Raw genomic sequence first — 20957 nt, 5'->3', positions numbered from 1 at the left:
TATAATTTGTTTTGTTTTTTCACCCACTTTTTTTTTTTTTTTTATCTTCCTCTGCTTTCGTCTCTCTCTCCATCTCTCGGTCTCCCGTGCTCTGTTGCCTTTCCTGACACGTCTTTGCAGCCACTGAAGAAAGCACTGAGGATGATGGGAGCTCCCAGTCTCATCTCGGATAACATGGACTGTGGCCTCAGCTACAGTGTCATCTCCTATCTCAAGAAGCTCAGCCAGCAGGTATGGCTGCGCCCTGCCGCTGCTCTCCACTCCCCTCTGGTCTGCAGCAGAGATCTCATAGCCCCGTCATTTTACCAAATCAGTACTTTGCTTGACAATTCCTTTGCATTGATATAATATGATTTTATGGATAGATTTAGTTATTTATAGTTTTAACACTTGGAGAAGAGTTGCTGTTGTCAACTTACACTGCGATAATGTTATAGGTGAAGTCAAGAGAAAAATAACTTAATGTGCGTTTTTATTTATGTTTTTATTTATGTAATCTATTTTCATTCCTTTCTTTCAAACAGGCAAAAATAGAGTCTGACCGGCTTATTGTGTCTGTGGGTAAAAAGCCCCCTCAGGAAACTGGCATCAAAGTAAAGAACCACTCCAATGCACTTTCCCTGGCCCACCGCAAGGACTTCAAACAGCTCCTGCAGGGCATAACTGGAGAGACGCCTCTCCGGCTCACAGACATCAACTTCAAGGAGTTTGCTGGCTTCCAAATCGCACTTTTAAACAAGGTATTCCAGAGAGACAGGGCTCTGGGACACAGTGTCCTTCTCAGCTTAGAACTCCTGATGAGGTCAGCTGACCCTCTAGAGTGGAGTGTGTTTAGTCAGAAGGTGCTTTAGAACAAAGCAGGGAACAGGCACGTCCGGCTTCAGATTACGAAATATGTTATTTGTTTGTTTGCTTATTTGTATGTTTGTTTAATTATTTAAACAATCTTGATTGGTTGCCCCTCCAGGCTAAATTATTCACCCTATTTTTTTTTTCAGTACTGCCACAGCTTTTGCCAGTTGTTTTCCAAACCAGTGAGACGACACTAGTTTATATATCAGTGTGTGTGTCCTCACCCTCCTCTGGTTCCCCCTTTCCCCAGGACCTGAAGCCCCAGGCCTACAGGAACGCCTATGACATTCCCCGCAGGAACCTGCTGGATCAGCTCACACGCATGCGGTCCAACCTGCTGCGGACGACACAGAAACTGATCCGTGGCCAGGACGAAGGTGCGTTCTGTTGGACAGTCCAGGTTCTGTTTCTGGCTCAGTTCCTTTTCTTTTTCCCTCTCCCATCCTCTCCTCCCTTGTTCCTTTCGAGATGTGAGTAACAGGTGATTTGCAGGTGACCAATAACTAATAAAAAAAGGATGTTACTCTGTTCTGACTTGCTCTGTGCTTTCCATGCAGACTACTTGCACAGCATCCCAGTGGCACAAATGGGCAACTACCAGGAGTACCTGAAGATGATGCCCTCACCTCTTCGGGAGATTGATCCAGACCAGCCCAAGAGGCTGCACACCTTCGGCAATCCCTTCAAACAGGACAAGAAGGTACCCGGAGCTGCTTTCATGCCTAGGGTCTCTATCTGAAATTCTCGCCCTGTTTGGGTCTTCACTGCCCTAGTGCAGGGGAGTACAATACCCACTCCTTTATTCTGTTGTTCCAACAGATTGTTCGTTATTTAAGTGATCTCCAGCCTTTCGGAATAGATTATTGTATGATTCATATTTCATGTGTGTGTGTGTATATATAGGTATAATGTGTGTGTTTTTTATTTATTAATTTATTAATTTTTAATACACACCTGAAGACCATTCTTGCTGTATCATTCCCGTGTTTTAAAATACGACCCACTTCCTGTGTGTGAAATGCTGAGGGCCCTCTGTTCTGCTGTTTCTCTTCAGGGGATGATGATTGACGAGGCGGACGAGTTTGTGACCGGCCCCCAGAACAAGAAGCGGGCAGCAGGGGGAGACCCCAACTCAGGGGCTGCACTGAAGCGGCGCAGGAGCATGTCCCCCCTGCTGCGACGGCCCCAGACGCCACCCATCATCACCAACCATGTGGTGGGCAAGGGGCCGCCCGGGGGTCAGGGCCACCAGAACATCATCAAACCTATCCCACTGCACAAAGGTACAGCTCACCTAGTCTGCCATGTGTTGGGGGGGTGATGCTGGGGCACTGGCCTAGCTCAGGGGCCAGGTGCCGGGACACATGCACAAAGTAGTACAATCGAAAATGATATCCAGGAACAGGAATAGGGGGGCTAGTTGCTTCAGTTGTGTGAGATAGAAGGGGAGGAAATGCATCATTATGTCCATATGTTTTTTTTTTGGTTTGTTTGTTTAAGCAGTTTTCAATTATCAACGTAGATTACACAACAAAGTAGAGAACACAATCCAGCAGGCCTCTTTAAATCACAGACTTGGTTCAAGTGAAGTTGATGTATCTAATGAAGAGCTCAGGTGCCCAGAATGAGATGCAGAATCGCGGTAGATTTTCAATCTGTGAGGTGCTCTGTGGCTGATCTGCGAAGGCCGCTATACAAAATAAAAATTGGTTGATTGATTTGAAGAATGCTGCAGTGCTCCTGCTGTAAGATGCCATGTTGTGTTTGCTCCTCCTCCAGGTGTTGACGGGAACAGCGTGCCAGGGGTGGAGAGCAATGGGGAGAGGAAGCCAGAGGGCTGGCCAGGGTTGGATGGGGTAGAGTCTGTGGCGCTGGGCCCAGAGGAACCAGCGGGTGAGGCCGAGCCCGGGGTGGAGGACGGTGGGCGGCTGGGTGAAGATGACCTGGACGAGAGGCCTGTGCCCTGTGACCACCCAGAAAACTGTGACGATGGGGTCATCCTGAACCAGGAGGGGCTGCTGGAGGTTGGCGGGGAGGAGGCCCAGCCAGGCGTCCACAGGACTGTCAGCATCTTGCCTCTAGACGGCTCTAATGCTGAGCTGCGCACGCGAGTCATCAAGGAGGTCCGGAAACCCGGCCGCAGTGAGTGTCACCTCGCCAACAGAACCTACACTCACTCTCACACAAACACTCACATATAATCACAAACACTCACTCACACATTTACACACTCACTTGCTCACATGCACGCAGGCACGCAGGCAGGCAGGGCTACAGACCCGCCTTTGACGCCACTTTGTGTTTTCTCTCCTACTTGATTACAGACCTTCTCTGAAGCAGAGGGGGAAACATAAACTCCAGATGTTACAAAGTCACTCAAGAATGTTTAACTCACCTCAGAGACACTCTCAAATCAAGACCTTGTCAGATTTACACTTTAAAAATTGCGTTTTATTCTCATTTGTTAAAAAATGAATAAAAGAACAAAGAAGAAGAAGAGGAAAAAAGGATTAAGCTTAGCACGGTTGTGATAGCGTATTTATAAATAGAAACAATAATGTTGTTCGGGTGCAAGGTAGGTTACACCCGTAACAGGTTATTACCAGTAGTCAACATGTAGACTTTATAATCTGGTGTGATAATACAAACTGCTAACATTTACCAGGAGAAAAGAAACCAAATACGGTTACACAGTTGAAATAAAACATAAATAAAATAAGAAAACAAAACAAAACACTGCAAAAGAAAACAAATCACTCAAGTCCAATTCCCCGTATGAATTCCGATTCATCACGTGAATCCTGAAGCAGGGTCTAAACCATACCGTGTACCACAGGAGCAGTCCAGCTGCGTTGAGAATTTCCGCCTTAAGCGTGGAGCACCTTCAGTTAACAGAGGCAGTACAGTAATGTCTGTTTCCGCCCTAAGCGTGGATTGCGTGTAATAAGCAGGAACACTACAGCAATGGTCTCTTTCCCGCAACAGCCCAATACTAGATGAACCAATCACCCGGAACAGGAAGTCAGCTCCCCTCTCGTTCTGCTACCCACCGTGGGTTTTATGAGCTCAACCTCACTTGCATATGCTAATGTTCTTAAAGAGCCCTTCACAGTCATACGTTTACAATCAGGATTGTATAATGCCCTTCAGTTTGGTTAATATTCGCCACATTTCCCCCCCCTTTACTGAAACTGACAAATAGTTCAGTGGCTACAATGTCACTCAGAAAACCCATAAAAGGTCTCATCCAAATCATCATTGTCAAACACATTTTGTAAATGCTGCTTTTGTGTGTCCTCCAGTTCAAAGGCAGTGGGGTAAAAAGGTTTCAAATTAGTAACGTAGACAGTTTTAAAATCCAAACCACTCTCCTCAAGTACAACTTCATAATTCACAGGAACTAGCTGTCGTGCAACACGATATGGCCCTTTCCAGCAAGGTGCCAACTTGGCTGAAAAATCATGCAAGGCTCTAGAAAGAGGATTGCTGCGCACCCATAGTTGATCCTGTAGGGCAAACTGGACATCACGCCTGTGCTTATAATATTTGCTTTTTTGTTGGGCCTCAGCCTTCCTTAGATTTACTTGCATCTTTCACTTGAGAAAGTCGGTGTATGGTAGGATAGGCAGGATCCCCGGGATTCACAGAATGTCCATTCAGAGCCAATTCCAATGGTCCTCTAATTTGTCTACCCAAGTTTACCGGTATTGATAGCAAAACGAAACGAAACATTTAAAAACATATCCCATTTCTTGTGTTGAGGTCCAACATAAGAAGCAATCATAGGTTTAATGTTGCGACTGACCCTCTCTGTGAAGTTAGTCTGTGGGTTGTCAATTTCTGCACCGCTTTCCATTGTTCACAGGTTTGTTTCCAGACATGGGACACAAACTGTGATCTTTGATCAGAGACCAGAAATCGTGGCGTGCCCCATCTAGTAAATATTTCCTGAAGTAGCACTTTAGCTATGGTTTTAGCATCAGCAACCCGAATAGGGAACAGCTCCACCCATTTAGTATAGTAATCTACTATAACTAACAACTGGGTATTGTTTCTTGAGCTCCGGAGGAAGGGACCCATCAAATCAATACCAATCATCTCCCAAGGAGAAGTGGCTTCTGTCTGTTGCTGTTTTCCTGCCGGCCAACAATTTTCAGGCTTCACAGCCTGACAAGTTTGGCAATGGCATACATACCGATTTACATACGTCCAGATCTTAGGCCAATAGGCAATTGCGGTAATTCTTTTGAGGGTTTTATATCGACCCAAGTGTCCACTCAGTGGATTATCATGGAATACTCTTAATATCTCCACTAGAAGAAATGTAGCTATGTAAATCTGGTAATGCACTCCACCATCTGCCAATTTCATCTGTCAATACACCTTACCCTCCACAATCACATAATGTCTCTGGATCATTTTGCTGGGCTTTCCAAACATCATCAAAAGAGAAGGGGAAAGGAGGGCAATTATTAACATTTACAGAATTTTCTGTCTGAATACCTAGAATCACTCCATCCACTGTTTCAGGGGAAGCCCTAGACAAAACATCTGGTACTTCATTCAGTTTACCCTTTCTATAGTTAACCACAAACTCATAGTCCTGCAATCGTAATGCCCACCTAATAAGTCTTGATGCTGGCTTCTGTGCATGGAAAACCCATAAAAGTGATGCATGATCAGTAATTACAGTGAACTGCCTACCTTCCAAATAGTGTCTCCAACGCCCAAACCACTGCCGAGCACTCACGCTCTGTAGTAGCATAGTTTCGTTCAGGGGCAGTTAGAGAGCGACTGGCATAAGCCAACACTTCCTTCGTACCTTTAGATAAAATGACAGTAGGGGAAGGCACTACCTTCCGAAGTCCCTGTTCAGGTGCCAAATTATGCGGCGGCATATTTATAAACAGAAACAATAATGTTGTTCAGGCACCAGGTAGGTTACGCCTACCACATAAATCACAATATCAATTACCTATTCCGATTCATCACGTGAATCCTGAAGCAGGGTCTAAACCATACTGTGTACCATAAAAGTACAAGGTCAAACCTTACATCAGAAGAGCAGTAAACAGGAGCAGTCCAGCCGGGTTGAGAATTTCCGCCTTAAGTGTGGAGCACCTTCAGTTAACAGAGGCAGTACAGTAATGTCTGTTTCCGCCCTAAGCGTGGATTGCGTGTAATAAGCAGGAACACTACAGCAATGGTCTCTTTCCCGCAACAGCCCAATACTAGATGAACCAATCACCCGGAACAGGAAGTCAGCTCCCCTCTCGTCCTGCTACCCACCGTGGGTTTTATGAGCTCAACCTCACTTGCATATGCTAATGTTCTTAAAGAGCACTTCACAGTCATACGTTTACAATCAGGATTGTATAATGCCCTTCAGTTTGGTTAATATTCGCCACATTTCCCCCCCCTTTACTGAAACTGACAAATAGTTCAGTGGCTACAATGTCACTCAGAAAACCCATAAAAGGTCTCATCCAAATCATCATTGTCAAACACATTTTGTAAATGCTGCTTTTGTGTGTCCTCCAGTTCAAAGGCAGTGGGGTAAAAAGGTTTCAAATTAGTAACGTAGACAGTTTTAAAATCCAAACCACTCTCCTCAAGTACAACTTCATAATTCACAGGAACTAGCTGTCGTGCAACACGATATGGCCCTTTCCAGCAAGGTGCCAACTTGGCTGAAAAATCATGCAAGGCTCTAGAAAGAGGATTGCTGCGCACCCATAGTTGATCCTGTAGGGCAAACTGGACATCACGCCTGTGCTTATAATATTTGCTTTTTTGTTGGGCCTCAGCCTTCCTTAGATTTACCTGCATCTTTCACTTGAGAAAGTCGGTGTATGGTAGGATAGGCAGGATCCCCGGGATTCACAGAATGTCCATTCAGAGCCAATTCCAATGGTCCTCTAATTTGTCTACCCAAGTTTACCGGTATTGATAGCAAAACGAAACGAAACATTTAAAAACATATCCCATTTCTTGTGTTGAGGTCCAACATAAGAAGCAATCATAGGTTTAATGTTGCGACTGACCCTCTCTGTGAAGTTAGTCTGTGGGTTGTCAATTTCTGCACCGCTTTCCATTGTTCACAGGTTTGTTTCCAGACATGGGACACAAACTGTGATCTTTGATCAGAGACCAGAAATCGTGGCGTGCCCCATCTAGTAAATATTTCCTGAAGTAGCACTTTAGCTATGGTTTTAGCATCAGCAACCCGAATAGGGAACAGCTCCACCCATTTAGTATAGTAATCTACTATAACTAACAACTGGGTATTGTTTCTTGAGCTCCGGAGGAAGGGACCCATCAAATCAATACCAATCATCTCCCAAGGAGAAGTGGCTTCTGTCTGTTGCTGTTTTCCTGCCGGCCTACAATTTTCAGGCTTCACAGCCTGACAAGTTTGGCAATGGCATACATACCGATTTACATACGTCCAGATCTTAGGCCAATAGGCAATTGCGGTAATTCTTTTGAGGGTTTTATATCGACCCAAGTGTCCACTCAGTGGATTATCATGGAATACTCTTAATATCTCCACTAGAAGAAATGTAGCTATGTAAATCTGGTAATGCACTCCACCATCTGCCAATTTCATCTGTCAATACACCTTACCCTCCACAATCACATAATGTCTCTGGATCATTTTGCTGGGCTTTCCAAACATCATCAAAAGAGAAGGGGAAAGGAGGGCAATTATTAACATTTACAGAATTTTCTGTCTGAATACCTAGAATCACTCCATCCACTGTTTCAGGGGAAGCCCTAGACAAAACATCTGGTACTTCATTCAGTTTACCCTTTCTATAGTTAACCACAAACTCATAGTCCTGCAATCGTAATGCCCACCTAATAAGTCTTGATGCTGGCTTCTGTGCATGGAAAACCCATAAAAGTGATGCATGATCAGTAATTACAGTGAACTGCCTACCTTCCAAATAGTGTCTCCAACGCCCAAACCACTGCCGAGCACTCACGCTCTGTAGTAGCATAGTTTCGTTCAGGGGCAGTTAGAGAGCGACTGGCATAAGCCAACACTTCCTTCGTACCTTTAGATAAAATGACAGTAGGGGAAGGCACTACCTTCCGAAGTCCCTGTTCAGGTGCCAAATTATGCGGCGGCATATTTATAAACAGAAACAATAATGTTGTTCAGGCACCAGGTAGGTTACGCCTACCACATAAATCACAATATCAATTACCTATTCCGATTCATCACGTGAATCCTGAAGCAGGGTCTAAACCATACTGTGTACCATAAAAGTACAAGGTCAAACCTTACATCAGAAGAGCAGTAAACAGGAGCAGTCCAGCCGGGTTGAGAATTTCCGCCTTAAGTGTGGAGCACCTTCAGTTAACAGAGGCAGTACAGTAATGTCTGTTTCCGCCCTAAGCGTGGATTGCGTGTAATAAGCAGGAACACTACAGCAATGGTCTCTTTCCCGCAACAGCCCAATACTAGATGAACCAATCACCCGGAACAGGAAGTCAGCTCCCCTCTCGTTCTGCTACCCACCGTGGGTTTTATGAGCTCAACCTCACTTGCATATGCTAATGTTCTTAAAGAGCCCTTCACAGTCATACGTTTACAATCAGGATTGTATAATGCCCTTCAGTTTGGTTTATGTTCGCCAAATGTTTATTGAACGCAGCCCATTTATATTCAATATTTATTTCATTTTGATTTTAGTTTTTGTTCTTTAATCTTGTTTTTACATGCAGCTGCGCCTAACATTTATCACTGCCAGGCCTTTGCTTGATAGCTTGGCTTTGCATCTTTGCATGTTTTTCTTGGTTCCAGAAAGCCACTTTGCCTCGATTAGTTACAGCTGCACTGAAGTCTGCAACTGTGGCACAGGAGTCTGTAACTGTGGGTGGGACGCAGACATACGCAGCTGCTGAGTCTCAAACATGGAGTAACACTTTAATTGCACTTTTATTTTTTTCTTCTTCTTTTCTTTCAAACAACATATACACTTTTCAAGTTGTCCATTGAAAAGACTTTTGCGTGGCATCTCGGGGCCTTATTGAAATGCCTCCTGTACAGTTTTGCTTTTTTTTTTCTCCCTGTCAAATCAAGCTTCTCTCTCCTCTCCCAATTCCAGATTATGAGATGATATTCCGACTACTTGAAGAAGTGAAGGGTCCTCTGGAGGTACAGAAGTACTTTATCCATCATGCCATCAAAGAAGCAGCCAGGTGTGAACATTACTCTATGTTCTACAACACTGCCTTCTCTCTGTTTGAGATTGTAGTGTCAGAAACAGATTTATTGTTTTGGTGTGATTTGCTATTATTTCTATTCTTCTTGGGAGGGTGTGATCTTGTGGGAAATTAAGTAATGCAGGGGAACATAAGAGTTTTGGCGAAGTTAAGGGGTAATTTTGGTTATGTAATTAAAGTCATTGTGATTAGGAATATGTATCTGCCAAATCCTCTCACACAGATTTGAGCATTCTGCATTGCAACCCTCATATTAGTACAGGGGAGGGACACAGACAACATAAACTTTTATTTTGTTCTATTTTTTGTATCCAAAGTGGTTAACATTGCCTGGACTGTCAGTGGGAGTCCTCTCGCTCTCTCGCTCACTGGCTGTCTCTCTCTTGTACATTTGTTCAATTGCGCTCTCTCTCTCTTGCTCCCACCTTATCTCCCTCCCTCCCTCCCTCCCTCGCCTTCACCCCCAACTGTCCCCTACGCTGCTCGCAGGTTTAAGAAGCGGGTGCTGATCCAGCAGCTGGAGACGGCCCTGGAAGAGGTGGAGGAGCGCTACCTGCCCAGCCGGGTCAACAACATCCATGGCAGGTAACGCAGGCGTGGCCGTACCCCCCCGGGAGGGACAGAGCACGGCCGTCAGCGCCACGCACGTGCCGCCAGCGCTCGGCACAGCCAGCGCTCGCTCCAGGACAGAGAGGGAGAGAGAGAGATGGAGAAAAGAAGAAGAGGAGGAGGAGGAGGGACAGTGTTGTAAACCTTCCCTTTCCATGCCAGTGTTGGCCAGCATCCTGCCACCACACAACAAAGGGCTCAGCATAATCCCTGTCAGGGACTGGAGCTCTCGCACACAGACAGGAGAGCAGAGTAGCAGGGACACGCAGGGCAGCGTGCATACAGAAGGCCTAAATGAGATCTGACCCGATCTCCCTGAGCATCAGACTCATGACAACCCCCCTAACACCCACCCACCCACACACACCCACATTCACCCTCCCTCCCCATGACACCTACATGCAACTCCCACTAGCCACGTAGATTAATAAACCCCCCTAACCACCTCATTCCCCTTACCCACACACAGGTCTTCTCCAGGGTTGGGTTGAAAGTGTCATGGTTTGAGGTTACAGGCTGGGGGCAGGGGCAGTGGGGCAGATGGCCTCATTACTGGACACCACAGGACCAACGTTTGATACTCTTGATCGTTGCACATCTGAAAAGATTATCTTTGATAGTAATAAATGAGGAGGGATGGTGTCAGAGAAGGTAAGGGCAAGGAAAGGTGCCATCACGTCATGAAATACATGGCACAGCTTAGATTTCTATTCCAACCCCTGCAATTTCCACCACAGAAAACCAAGCAAGGGGAGTGTAAAATGGTACATAAACAGACAGCGGTTCAATCTCAGGCCCTGACTTCACGTTCCTTTGCCGAGCAAAGACAGCAGCTCCACAGGCAGCTGGGCCTATCAGCAAGGTGTCTGTTAATCAGGAAAAGCTAGTTAAGCTTGGTAGGAGAAGTTAAAGAAAGGGGTACAGTCAGGAAATCCCCACCGCGGCCGCTGCCTACAAACCCTTGTATTCTGCATGAGTTCATTGACACCAATGATGACCCTGTGGCACAAGTGAGGAAACTGATCTACCTCAGATTCTTTTTGTTTTAATTTAAACTCCCCCCCCCACCCCCTGTTTCGTTATTATGTGTTTTTAATCCTCTGTCTCTTTCACGTGTTCAGTAGGAGACTAGGAGGCTAAAAAAATAAATAAACCATTAAAAAAACTAAAGCAAAATAAATGAATAAACATATTCTGGATCTGTAAATTACAGGGAGGCTAGGAATTACCCAAGAGCCAAATAGGCCTTGCCTGTTTTCGGTTTGATGTCCTCAGAATCTGAAGCTGAGGAGACTAGTTATGGCCTGTATTGGATTAACTTGTTCTACATCCGAATGGTCTTAACAAGCAATACCTTCAGATGCCATTTTATCACTGTTGGTTTGTTTTTCTTTCATCCCACCTTTTTTACCTTTGTAATTGTTTCTCTGTGGACCTCCTAAGACTTTACTGTTGTAAGCTAATGAGAGTGAGTGAATCGACACGATGTAGGGGTAAATTGTTTTTTAATGTTTTTATTTTTCTGTCACTGATAAATAAGCTGGAACGCAGGAAGTCAGTGAAGTGTGGCTACATCACATCTGAGTCAAGTTTTTGTTTACTTATCCAAAATAGTTCATATGTTAACTGTTACATGAGATGGATTGGGGGGGGGGGATTGTTCTGTCTTGAAGGGTAACATTAACCATCAGTTTTAACGACTAGTGTTTCCTTGTATATACACAAAAAACAACTGCTTTATTCTTGCTCAGCTGAAAAAGTGAACCTATCACATATAATGTGGATTTTTTATTCTTTTTATTGGTTTTGGCATTTTTAAAACATTCAATTGTATCTTGATGAAAAATCTGTGGTTTTGTGTCTATTTTTTAAAACATATTTTAAAAATTCAGATCATAATAGAGTAGACTCCCTGAAGTTCTCTTTTTTTGGCTGAAGAAGCAAAAATGCCAATTTTAATAATACTTGAGTCCTCAGGCAAAACCTTGATACCTGGGCTAATTGAGCAAAAAGTGGAAGAGATACGGACACTGTAAGGAAGGCTGAAAGAGGCCAGATCTTAAGAGCAAACACTCACAGTCCGTTTGACACGCTGTATGCTGGATGGCATTTTCCAGATCAGTGTGGCTTGACAGAGGTTAGGAAATGTACATAGAGTGGCATTTGAAGCTTTGTGCTGTTAGGCTGATTGACTTCGAGACGTATTGGCTCTGGCGCTTTTGAAAATGATTTTTAACGCATTGCTCATGCTCATGCAACTCCTGACTCATTCACAAGTTCAGTGCAGCTCCGCAGCAGTCTTCCTCTCTGTGCACGGCAGCCAGGGGATTCCCACGTCCGTTCGTATTTCTCTCTGCAGCCTGCCTTAGAACCGCCTTCCATTCCTTAACTAAATCTCAACTGACCTGACGAGGTTGGCATGAACTCAAGTTTTTTTTTTTGTTTTTTTTTGGTGGCTATGCTTTCCTCAAACGAAAGGGCACCTTCCTCTCGCTGTGGTGGTTTAATGACGTCACCACTCTGCACCTTTTGATGAACTTGACACAGAGCAATGAATAGCGTTTCAGTGATCGAACATTTTTTTCCTGTTATTGTTTCTTTATAATTCTGCGTGCCATAAACTGGAGGGGAAGGAAAGGACCAAAGGCCAGGCAAACAGACATTGGAAAGTCATTTAATATTGGTGGATAACGTGCAATCCCTAACAGCAGTCATCCCAACCAAGTCTGCCCATGGTAGGTACCTCCATACAGAGGCCCAGACTCCTGAAACGCCCCTGCATGGGCGCAACACACCTGCGCCTGTGCTCTTTCTGTAGATCCTCACAACTGTACTTCCTTAAAAAGTGACTTCAGGGGCAGGGCTGGGGTCAGTTCCAGTTTTTCCATTCTAATTCAGTTTGTAATTCCTTTCTCAGTTCAATTCCAGTAGAGCCTGTAACATCAATGGCAAAAAGTATTCATTGAATTTGGAATGGATCGGAACGGAATCGAAAACTATTTAATCAACCCCAAACTTAATAGGGGTCTGTATCTTGTGCTTTCGTTTTTTTGGCTGACAAGCATCCTGTGATAGAAATTGGTATCGGGAAAACATGCAAAATAAACAAATGCCAGTTAGTGACATTTGACGGTGGTCAGGCTGCAATCAAATGGGGAAGTCACATGATCGTGAAGGCAGGCCTAGCCCAAGTGTGAGCTGAGTCACTGAAGATTGTCATAGGAAACTGGGAGGGTACTGTGGTGGAAGTGGAGATAGAAAATAATTAAAATGAGCATGGAACATGCAAACGGTGAAATTCCCTCATATTGCTGTAGACACGTTTCCCATAACGAGGTATTCAGATAACTTTTTTTAATCATCAGGTATGTACTGTATACCATGCACAGACCACTTTCAAAATAGGTTTCTTATTTTTGGGGTGGGTCAAAATTATATGAAATCTGAAAGTGATTTAATGTTTTTTAATGATAACAAATCAAGCAAATGGATGGTTTAATTCATTGGTCAGATTAGTGTGATGTGTCTGGACAGTAAGACTCGGTTTCAGATGATGGTGGACGCTTAGGTCCATTTTTCAATTTTCGTTTGTTTTTCTTTCTCCAAATGGCGTCCCTTTTCCATTTTGCTGTGGTGGCTTCCCAGTGTACGCTAATGCAGATCGCAGGGATTCGGATATGGTCCACACCCAGCCCCTCTCCTTTCTCTGTCACCTCAGTGCACAAGTGGAGAAATTGCAAACTTCCATTCTGTGCTATAGCAGCACTAACAAAACGAAAAAGATTGTTTGTTTTGTTTGTTTTTTTAAATGAAAGATGTGTATTACTTTTTAATGTTCATACATAAGTAAATAAATAAATAGATTATTTTTGGACAGTATTCTTACCAGAGCATAAAAAAATAAATATTTTACAGAAAACAAACGTTGTATAAAGAACATTTTGTAACTGTTATTATATATCAAATGGAACATTTTTTGATTTTTTTAAAGAAACTTTAAAAATAATAAATATCAGAGAGGTAAGATTGTTTGGGTGTAATTTTATGTTTGTGTTTTTACCACACCTATAAATACAACCTCAGTCTTCAACCCAGGGGAGCCTCTCACTCAGGGAACAGAGTTGCTTACAATTGCTCTTACCTTTTCCTGCCGACAACCCCAGATAGCAGAGGGATCAGACATTTCAATGTTTTTATTATTTTTATATTAGGCTTGAAAAGGAGCTCAGGAGTGGGAGTATTTTTTTTAATTATGTATAAGACTTAGATTTAGTAAATCACCATGTTAGTAAATGTGGGCTCTCCATCCCTGGTCCCGGCTACAGGGCTGCAAGACCACCTGATTTTCTTTCCAACTGAGATTCCAGCAACGTAACAAGACCAATACTTGTCTGAATTGGTCCAGACTGTGGTGGTTATCTGCCTCCGATGGAAATCCAGACATTGCTGTACTAACTGGTTAGCCCTCATAAAGAGTACATACTAAAATAAGGCATTGCTGCAATCAGCTGTGGACTAATACAATTATTAAAGACTTTCATTTATAAGTTAATTATATTTTAGAGTCCCGCAAATCTGTAAATGCAAGATGTTGCCATGTTAAGGGCATCCCATTCAAGCAGTGAAAAGGGGAAAGATTTTACTCCATGTGCTGAATTCAGTTGCAGTTGAAGGCTTTTGGAGATTAATCAGGGGGATTGTAAAAGATGAAGGATCAGGTTTTACAGCTTCCCACTGCCAGTTTACACTTGCATCTCCTGTAGGGTATGCTCTTGGTTTCAAGCCTCAAGATGGACGTTCACAGCCATTCAAAGTCCCTTGTAGCTCGAAGGTGAAAGTCGCTTGTGGAAGATTTACAGGTATGTACTTCACAGTAGTATGGTTATAGGCACAATGCTATTTTGAAGGGCTGTATCTATTACTTTGCTGCCACTTTAAATTAAAAGGTAAAGGCCACAGAAAACAACGTGCTGCATTCACCAGAATGCCAAAAAATTATTCTGACCCCTGGAGAAATAATACAAAGTTTTAAGTATTGGTGCTGACAACTGGAGAGTATTATCTCAAATGGAAATGCCGGGACAGCTTCAACTCCACACTGACCAAAGTATTTAGACTCACTCCTGGTACTACATAGCCACTGTCCTTGCAATTTTATAGTTAGTTGATTAAACCAGTTAAAGTCTGTAACTGATTTAATCAAGTCATGAAGAGTCAAGGTGGTCAGAGTGCTGGTTGGATCCTCTAGTCCAACCTCCCAGAATCTAATTTGGGTTGCAAAGGCCTTCCTGTTAGGACAAGCTGGACTGTGCTGGTTCAGAAAGACTTAGTCGTTCCTTATACAAGGCACAAAAACAGTCATTATAGTCTTACAATGGAATGAACAAACTAATACATGAGCCATGTGTGTAATATGCAGAGCACATGGCATTTCCTATGTTACTGCTATAATCCAGGTATGAAAAGCAAAGTCATTGTCCTTCTGAAAACAGGCGTCTAGATTTCTAATGGCATCCCAAATCTTTGAATCTGGTACATGGTTAACCTCACCTCTAGCCCTTTTTAAGAGATGAGTAAAAGCAGATTTGGATAACATTCCTTTATTTTTCAATCAATAATTATAAAAACAAAATCTCAAAACTGACTTTAGTTAGTTAAAATGGTCAGATGCATTTTATTTTTACATAAATTTAAGGAAGAAAAAACAAAAACAACACAAAACATTCTCCCCCCCAAAGTAGGTGTTTCCTCATCTTACTTTCCACAGCATAATTTACAGTCACGCTTCTGTACCCCCAACTAGGATCACCGTGGACTGGTTTTCTTATGCTTTGCAATGAACAATATTACATAAGACTAGAGCTACTGGATTGCAATGTCCAAATCAATAAAACCATTCTCTCTCTAAACAGAAACTGCTTACAATTCCTGTACTGAAACTTTACATCACATTTGCTTGCTGTTGTGAAAAAAACAATCTACAGGACAGTCAACACAGCTGCATGGATAAAATATCTGTAAGTTAAAGGTTTGACATGAAGGCAGTGAGATAATAAATTAATCATATCTGGATAAATTGAGTTACTGCTGGAGGGGGTGGAAGTTCAGTTACTCCATAATCCAAGCAAACAAACCTTTATTTACCAAGCAAGACACCCCTGAAAGCACGGAGTTGGCACAGTCCAAAGAGTACAAGATTGGTATAGTGAACGTGATGCAAAATGTAACAGCACACATTATATATATATGTATATATATATATATATATATATATATATATATATATATATATATATATATATATATACATATATATATATGTATATATATATATATGTATATATATATATGTATATATATATACATATATATATATATAATATATATATATATATATATATAATATAATATATATACTATATATATATATATATATATATATATATAATATACAGAGATAGAGAGAGAATTGTTTTTATTTCATATAGCTGTTAAGATTTTTTTTCTCTTTCGAGTTGAATTCTTCTTTAACAGGAAAAACTATCATAATCAGGATAAGACAGTCTCAGTGCTGGGAGGGCTCCAGTTTCCGTAGCCGCATTGGATTAGTGGGGAGCGCCTGCATGTTAGGGACAGCGGTGTTCTGCTCCTGATCAGGGGATCGGAAGAGCACTCTGCCCCGATGATTGAAAAGATAAAAGGAAGGATGGTTCCTCAGTGTGTCGAACGTCCTGGAAGCACAAACAAAACAAGAAAATGAGGGAGCATTAGTACTGACTCCTATGTCAAAACAGCAAGTTTAAAGGGGGGAGATGGCGAGACTTCATACTGACAATAAGGAATGTTTTAAGCAGGCTTGCAGAAGTACAAACAACTACTGAATTGGGCAGAAACACCATTACAAAGGCAGTGACAATGGAAACCGGGGGCAGGAAAACTTTTTATTTGCCTGTATTCACAACTGTGCCTCTTGGTGAACCCAAGGCCTCGAAGCTGGGTGTGTCCAACTGGTTCATTATTCTTTACGCTTCCCCCAGGCTCAAGCAGTGGCAGTACATTTCCTAAAGCCTTCAATTTGTGACAGGGCTCTGCAGCAATTAGGTGTGAAGGGCACTGTACCAAATAAAAATGACTGATTACAAACAAAAACTGCCCAGGTCCTTCCTTGTGCAGAGGTAAAAGTGATTCAGCTGGGGAAGATTTACTGTGCGAGAGACCGCCTCTTTTAACATTTTGTGGGGTAAGCCAGTAATATTTGTCATGTTGAGCCCTGCCATTTAATCATTAGGTTGAGGTTTTGGGCTTGCAGAGCAGACGTCTTCCCAGCATCTATACGAATGCCGCTACACTGGCTCAGTCTGCCCAGCCTCCATACAAAATGCAATTCTACTTCCAAGTGGAACTTTTTCCATCTTAACATCAGAAAAACGATCTCCCTGGAAAACACATGCTTGGCTCATGCACAGTGGGAATATTTTTGCTTGTAAATCCACAACTTGAGGTTTTTTTTTTTAAAACCCCCGTGGTGGATTGGAGCTATGGTCAATGCTGCCTTGGGAGTCTACAATCCCAAATTCAGGAGGGCTGCATTCATCACTAGAGTTACACCAGAAAGAGTACTTATTTGAACGTGGATATGAGTTAATGCGTTCTCTGATGCTACTGTCACTACACTTACTTGTTTTTGAGCTCCGACGTGGCATCCATGTCTTTAAATTCCCCGGCAATGTGCACAATGCCATAGCAGGTTACTACAAAGGCCAGCAATGTCTGAAGTACTATCTGTCAAAGCAGAGCAGAAATAAATGAAGTGTGATGGATGAACACAGCCTTTTGAGAAAACATACTATCTTCACAAAGGCTAGATCTTTTATACCGTATGTGTATTTCAGATACAGACTTTAAATATCTGTAGAAAGCGGTTTAAGAATTACTGTAACACAAGTTTGTACTGTCAATTATCTAGATGAGGACACCATCTTTTGTGGCTGGTAAACCTAGGGAACATCAGGGCTGCATCTTTTGTGAACACCTTCTGCTGCCTGCTAAATTGAATTAAATAATTAAACCTTCATTTAACCAGGTAAGTCAACTTAGACTACCTGCTAAAAACGCACCTCATTCAGACCACACCTGTAGGGCCTTGTATCCATCTTTCTGCTTTGCAACCTATAGACTACTATTATGTGTGCAACATGTTTAAACAACACTGCACTGAACAACAAGGACAAAGCACTTACATCTATTGGTAGTGTTTCATTCTCCTTTTCTGTTAGTCGCATGTAAGATCGATCTGGAAGAAAACCAACAAACAACACATTCAGTTACATAAGCATTGTACTCAGATGTGTGCTGCTTTATTCTGTGACACCGGTGTGCATCGTTTGCACCTGCTCAAGGACAAGATTTGCATTTTCAGAGGATGAAAAAAACATTGCTTCTTTTTTGCAAATATTCCTTAATTATTGTACCCAGAACTACTGAGACAGCGACCGAGTTCGTTTTAGGATGCGTATTAACTTCTGCAGGGCGCATTTTAATTTGCATGGACATTTTCAAAGGCTGTTCAACAGAACTGGTTTCGTGACTAAACATGATTATACTGAAACCTATTGACATTGCAAGCTGCAGGGCTTTTAAAAATATATAATCTAGATAGGCTTGTTACTTAGATACTTCTTATTTTACAATCAGAAATAATAAGCTTGGCAAAATAAAAAAAAAACTGCTTTGATTTTAATTGTACGTTATAAAACACGGTACTGTGCCACTCGTCCACAGCAGTTAACGGCATAATACGTCATACGAATGGATAACATGTAACAGATCCTGGTCTGACAATAACATGACTCAAGCACGTTTTAAAACAAACGATCAATGTGTGACGGATGTGACGCCTGTTCCTGTGCTGTCCAGCAGGTCTGTCAATACTGACAATGTATTCCTCGCATGAGTAACTCATTACTATACGTCGCAATATTAGGAAATCTCGCAAACCAACGATAATGTAGGACAACGGCGACGTTAAGTCGGTGAAACGCCTGCCGTAAACATGCATATATATCGCCTAGTTATAATTACCATAATTTCATTTATCTAGCTATATAGCCTAAATGAATTAAATAATTATAAAGGAAAGTTTAGACGCATTAGCTACCAAATTCGTCTGATGATTTTTACCACCCTGCATATATAAAATAATGCGATACGGATGTGTTGTATTTCTAGATTTCCTCCGAATGGGATAAATCGTTATCTACTGTATGTAGCATTTCGGAGACGGGCCCGATTGTTACTGAATGGATGTCCTAAGCTAATGAAAATGGACTTCTCTGCACCTTGCACTGTACATCCCCGATCGTTTCGTACATTTTTAGTTCTGTTGAAATGATGTTGTAACTCACGCTGAGCCGCTGAGAAAGCTGCATGGGCTAAAGCGAAGAGACCGACCCCGACGAGCCCCTTCCATACCGAGGAAGCCATCTTCAACCACAGAGAGAGAGGGAGAGAGCTGTCGGGAGAAGGCTGCCAATGCGGCGCGACTGGATGACGTAATACGTGCCCAGGCAGCGGACGGCTGCGGGCAATGATCACGTTTCACGCGTGGGTTCTAGAACACACAAAGGCTGCGAACTCAGAGCGCGTTCTTTTACTACTAGCAGATCGTGTTACATTATTATCTTATTCAGTTAAACGAAATAGAAAGAGACATTTTTTAAACTGCTTCATGTTATGTGTTACTATTCACACCGGGTTCGTTTTTCCTTTTGGTAATTTGTATTGCAAATAGTCGAAGTGAAGTACACAATTCATTCTGCATCTGTCCAAGAGTAGTATTTGCAAAGGTTTAGTGAAAATTACGGTCAGAATACATGTATATATATTTAAACTGTAACAGATTAGATCCCGTCTACAATATTGTGTGTGTGTGTGTGTGTGTGTGTGTGTGTTAAATGCAATAAAATATGCTTTTGTAATTTTTTCTTATACGTTCAATTCAAACTGTAGATATTGATCTACATTACCATCCAAGAGCCAGGAGCCATTTCTAAAGTCATGCGTTAAATGACTCTGTCCCAGTTAATCCTTAATCTTAGAGAGCTGGGGTAATGTACATGGCCTTCTATCTATCTATCTATCTATCTATCTATCTATCTATCTATCTATCACAAGGCGACAGTTGGTTTAATAAATAAGAACAGAACCAAAAGTGACACAAACCTATACATCTTTGAGATTGGGAATTCGACGTCTCTTTATGCAGTTTAGCATCTTACATTTTTTAACATAAGTTTAAGAACTAGCAAAATAATAATTAATTGTGGAGGGAAATGCTTGTGAAATGAAATGAAAATGAAAGTGAGTCGATATATCTGGCACATATATTCCCTCTTTCTCTCTCTCGTTACTTATTTGTAGTTATATTTCATTCCAAGTATCCCAAAATTCAAATTCAGTAAATCAGAATTCGGAGATTATTCTTTATTCATTTCGTGGCGGGAATGGGCTTGCATGACTAAATACTAAACATAGAAAAAGGTAAAATGATCAATAATGGTAAATGAGTGAACAAACGCTTTTTAAAATAGTTTTCTGGAAAATAGTTAAATAAAATATTTGTAGTATACACACACTTGCCAACCGTTTAACCCTTATTGAAGTGTAATTAATTATAGCAATTCATAGCACGGGTTTTGTATTATGTGTGTTGAGTCATTCTACACTAAAATACAGATAAATACACAAATAAAGAGATTCATATACGCACACACATAAACACAACACATTTAATTGTTGTTATTGTGTATTGTGAAACTGAAATAGAAAAGGAAAACTGCCATTTGACGAAGAAATCATTTCTTCTTTTTAATATTGACCTAGAAGAGAGAAGTAACTACCATACACATAATACAGAGCATGAGAGGTATGAACAGGAGCGACGAGTTTGTCTTGCTTTTCGTAGCTGAAGACACCAGATAGCTTGATGGTGTTAATGTCATTGTACAACATCGCAAAATCCCATTCCTATTTTTTAATTGAAGTTAAATAAAATAAATCCAGAAAACGTTGCGTGTATAGCTGCTTGTTAAAGTCGGTTACAGCACTTTCAGGATCTGGGTTTATTCTCACCCAATATGGGTATTTAAATCTCACCCGGGTTGCACTGGTCGTGTCCGTGTAGCGCAGATTCCCGCATGTCTGCGCCGCTCCACCAATGGGATCGCTGGAATCCCGCAGACCTGCCGAAATCTGCGCAACAA

At 42.0% G+C, this 20957-nt stretch overlaps 1 protein-coding gene and 1 long non-coding RNA gene across 2 annotated transcripts in view; one reads left to right on the top strand and one right to left on the bottom strand.

Annotated features, from left to right (window-relative positions):
- Positions 1-13720, top strand: part of ints6l (integrator complex subunit 6 like) — a 28786-nt gene extending 15066 nt beyond the window's left edge. The window contains exons 11-18 of the mRNA XM_066715199.1: positions 121-231; positions 525-740; positions 1103-1229; positions 1410-1552; positions 1907-2135; positions 2632-2994; positions 8970-9063; positions 9577-13720. Coding sequence (XP_066571296.1) covers positions 121-231; positions 525-740; positions 1103-1229; positions 1410-1552; positions 1907-2135; positions 2632-2994; positions 8970-9063; positions 9577-9676 — 1383 coding nt within the window. The 3' untranslated portion in view covers positions 9677-13720. The remainder of the gene's footprint in view (positions 1-120; positions 232-524; positions 741-1102; positions 1230-1409; positions 1553-1906; positions 2136-2631; positions 2995-8969; positions 9064-9576) is intronic.
- Positions 13721-17396: 3676 nt separating this feature from the next.
- On the bottom strand, positions 17397-19179 carry LOC136759993 (uncharacterized). Its single transcript, XR_010820140.1, has 3 exons — positions 19066-19179; positions 17937-17989; positions 17397-17478 (listed from the first exon to the last, which is right to left on the bottom strand). It is a non-coding gene; the product is annotated as an uncharacterized LOC136759993 (long non-coding RNA).
- Between the last annotated feature and the right edge of the window lie 1778 nt (positions 19180-20957).

Source organism: Amia ocellicauda, chromosome 10, assembly GCF_036373705.1.
Source record: "Amia ocellicauda isolate fAmiCal2 chromosome 10, fAmiCal2.hap1, whole genome shotgun sequence".
NCBI lineage: Eukaryota > Metazoa > Chordata > Actinopteri > Amiiformes > Amiidae > Amia > Amia ocellicauda.
The sequence above is the reverse complement of the archived record's forward strand: the minus strand, read 5'-3'. Positions and strand labels throughout refer to the sequence as shown.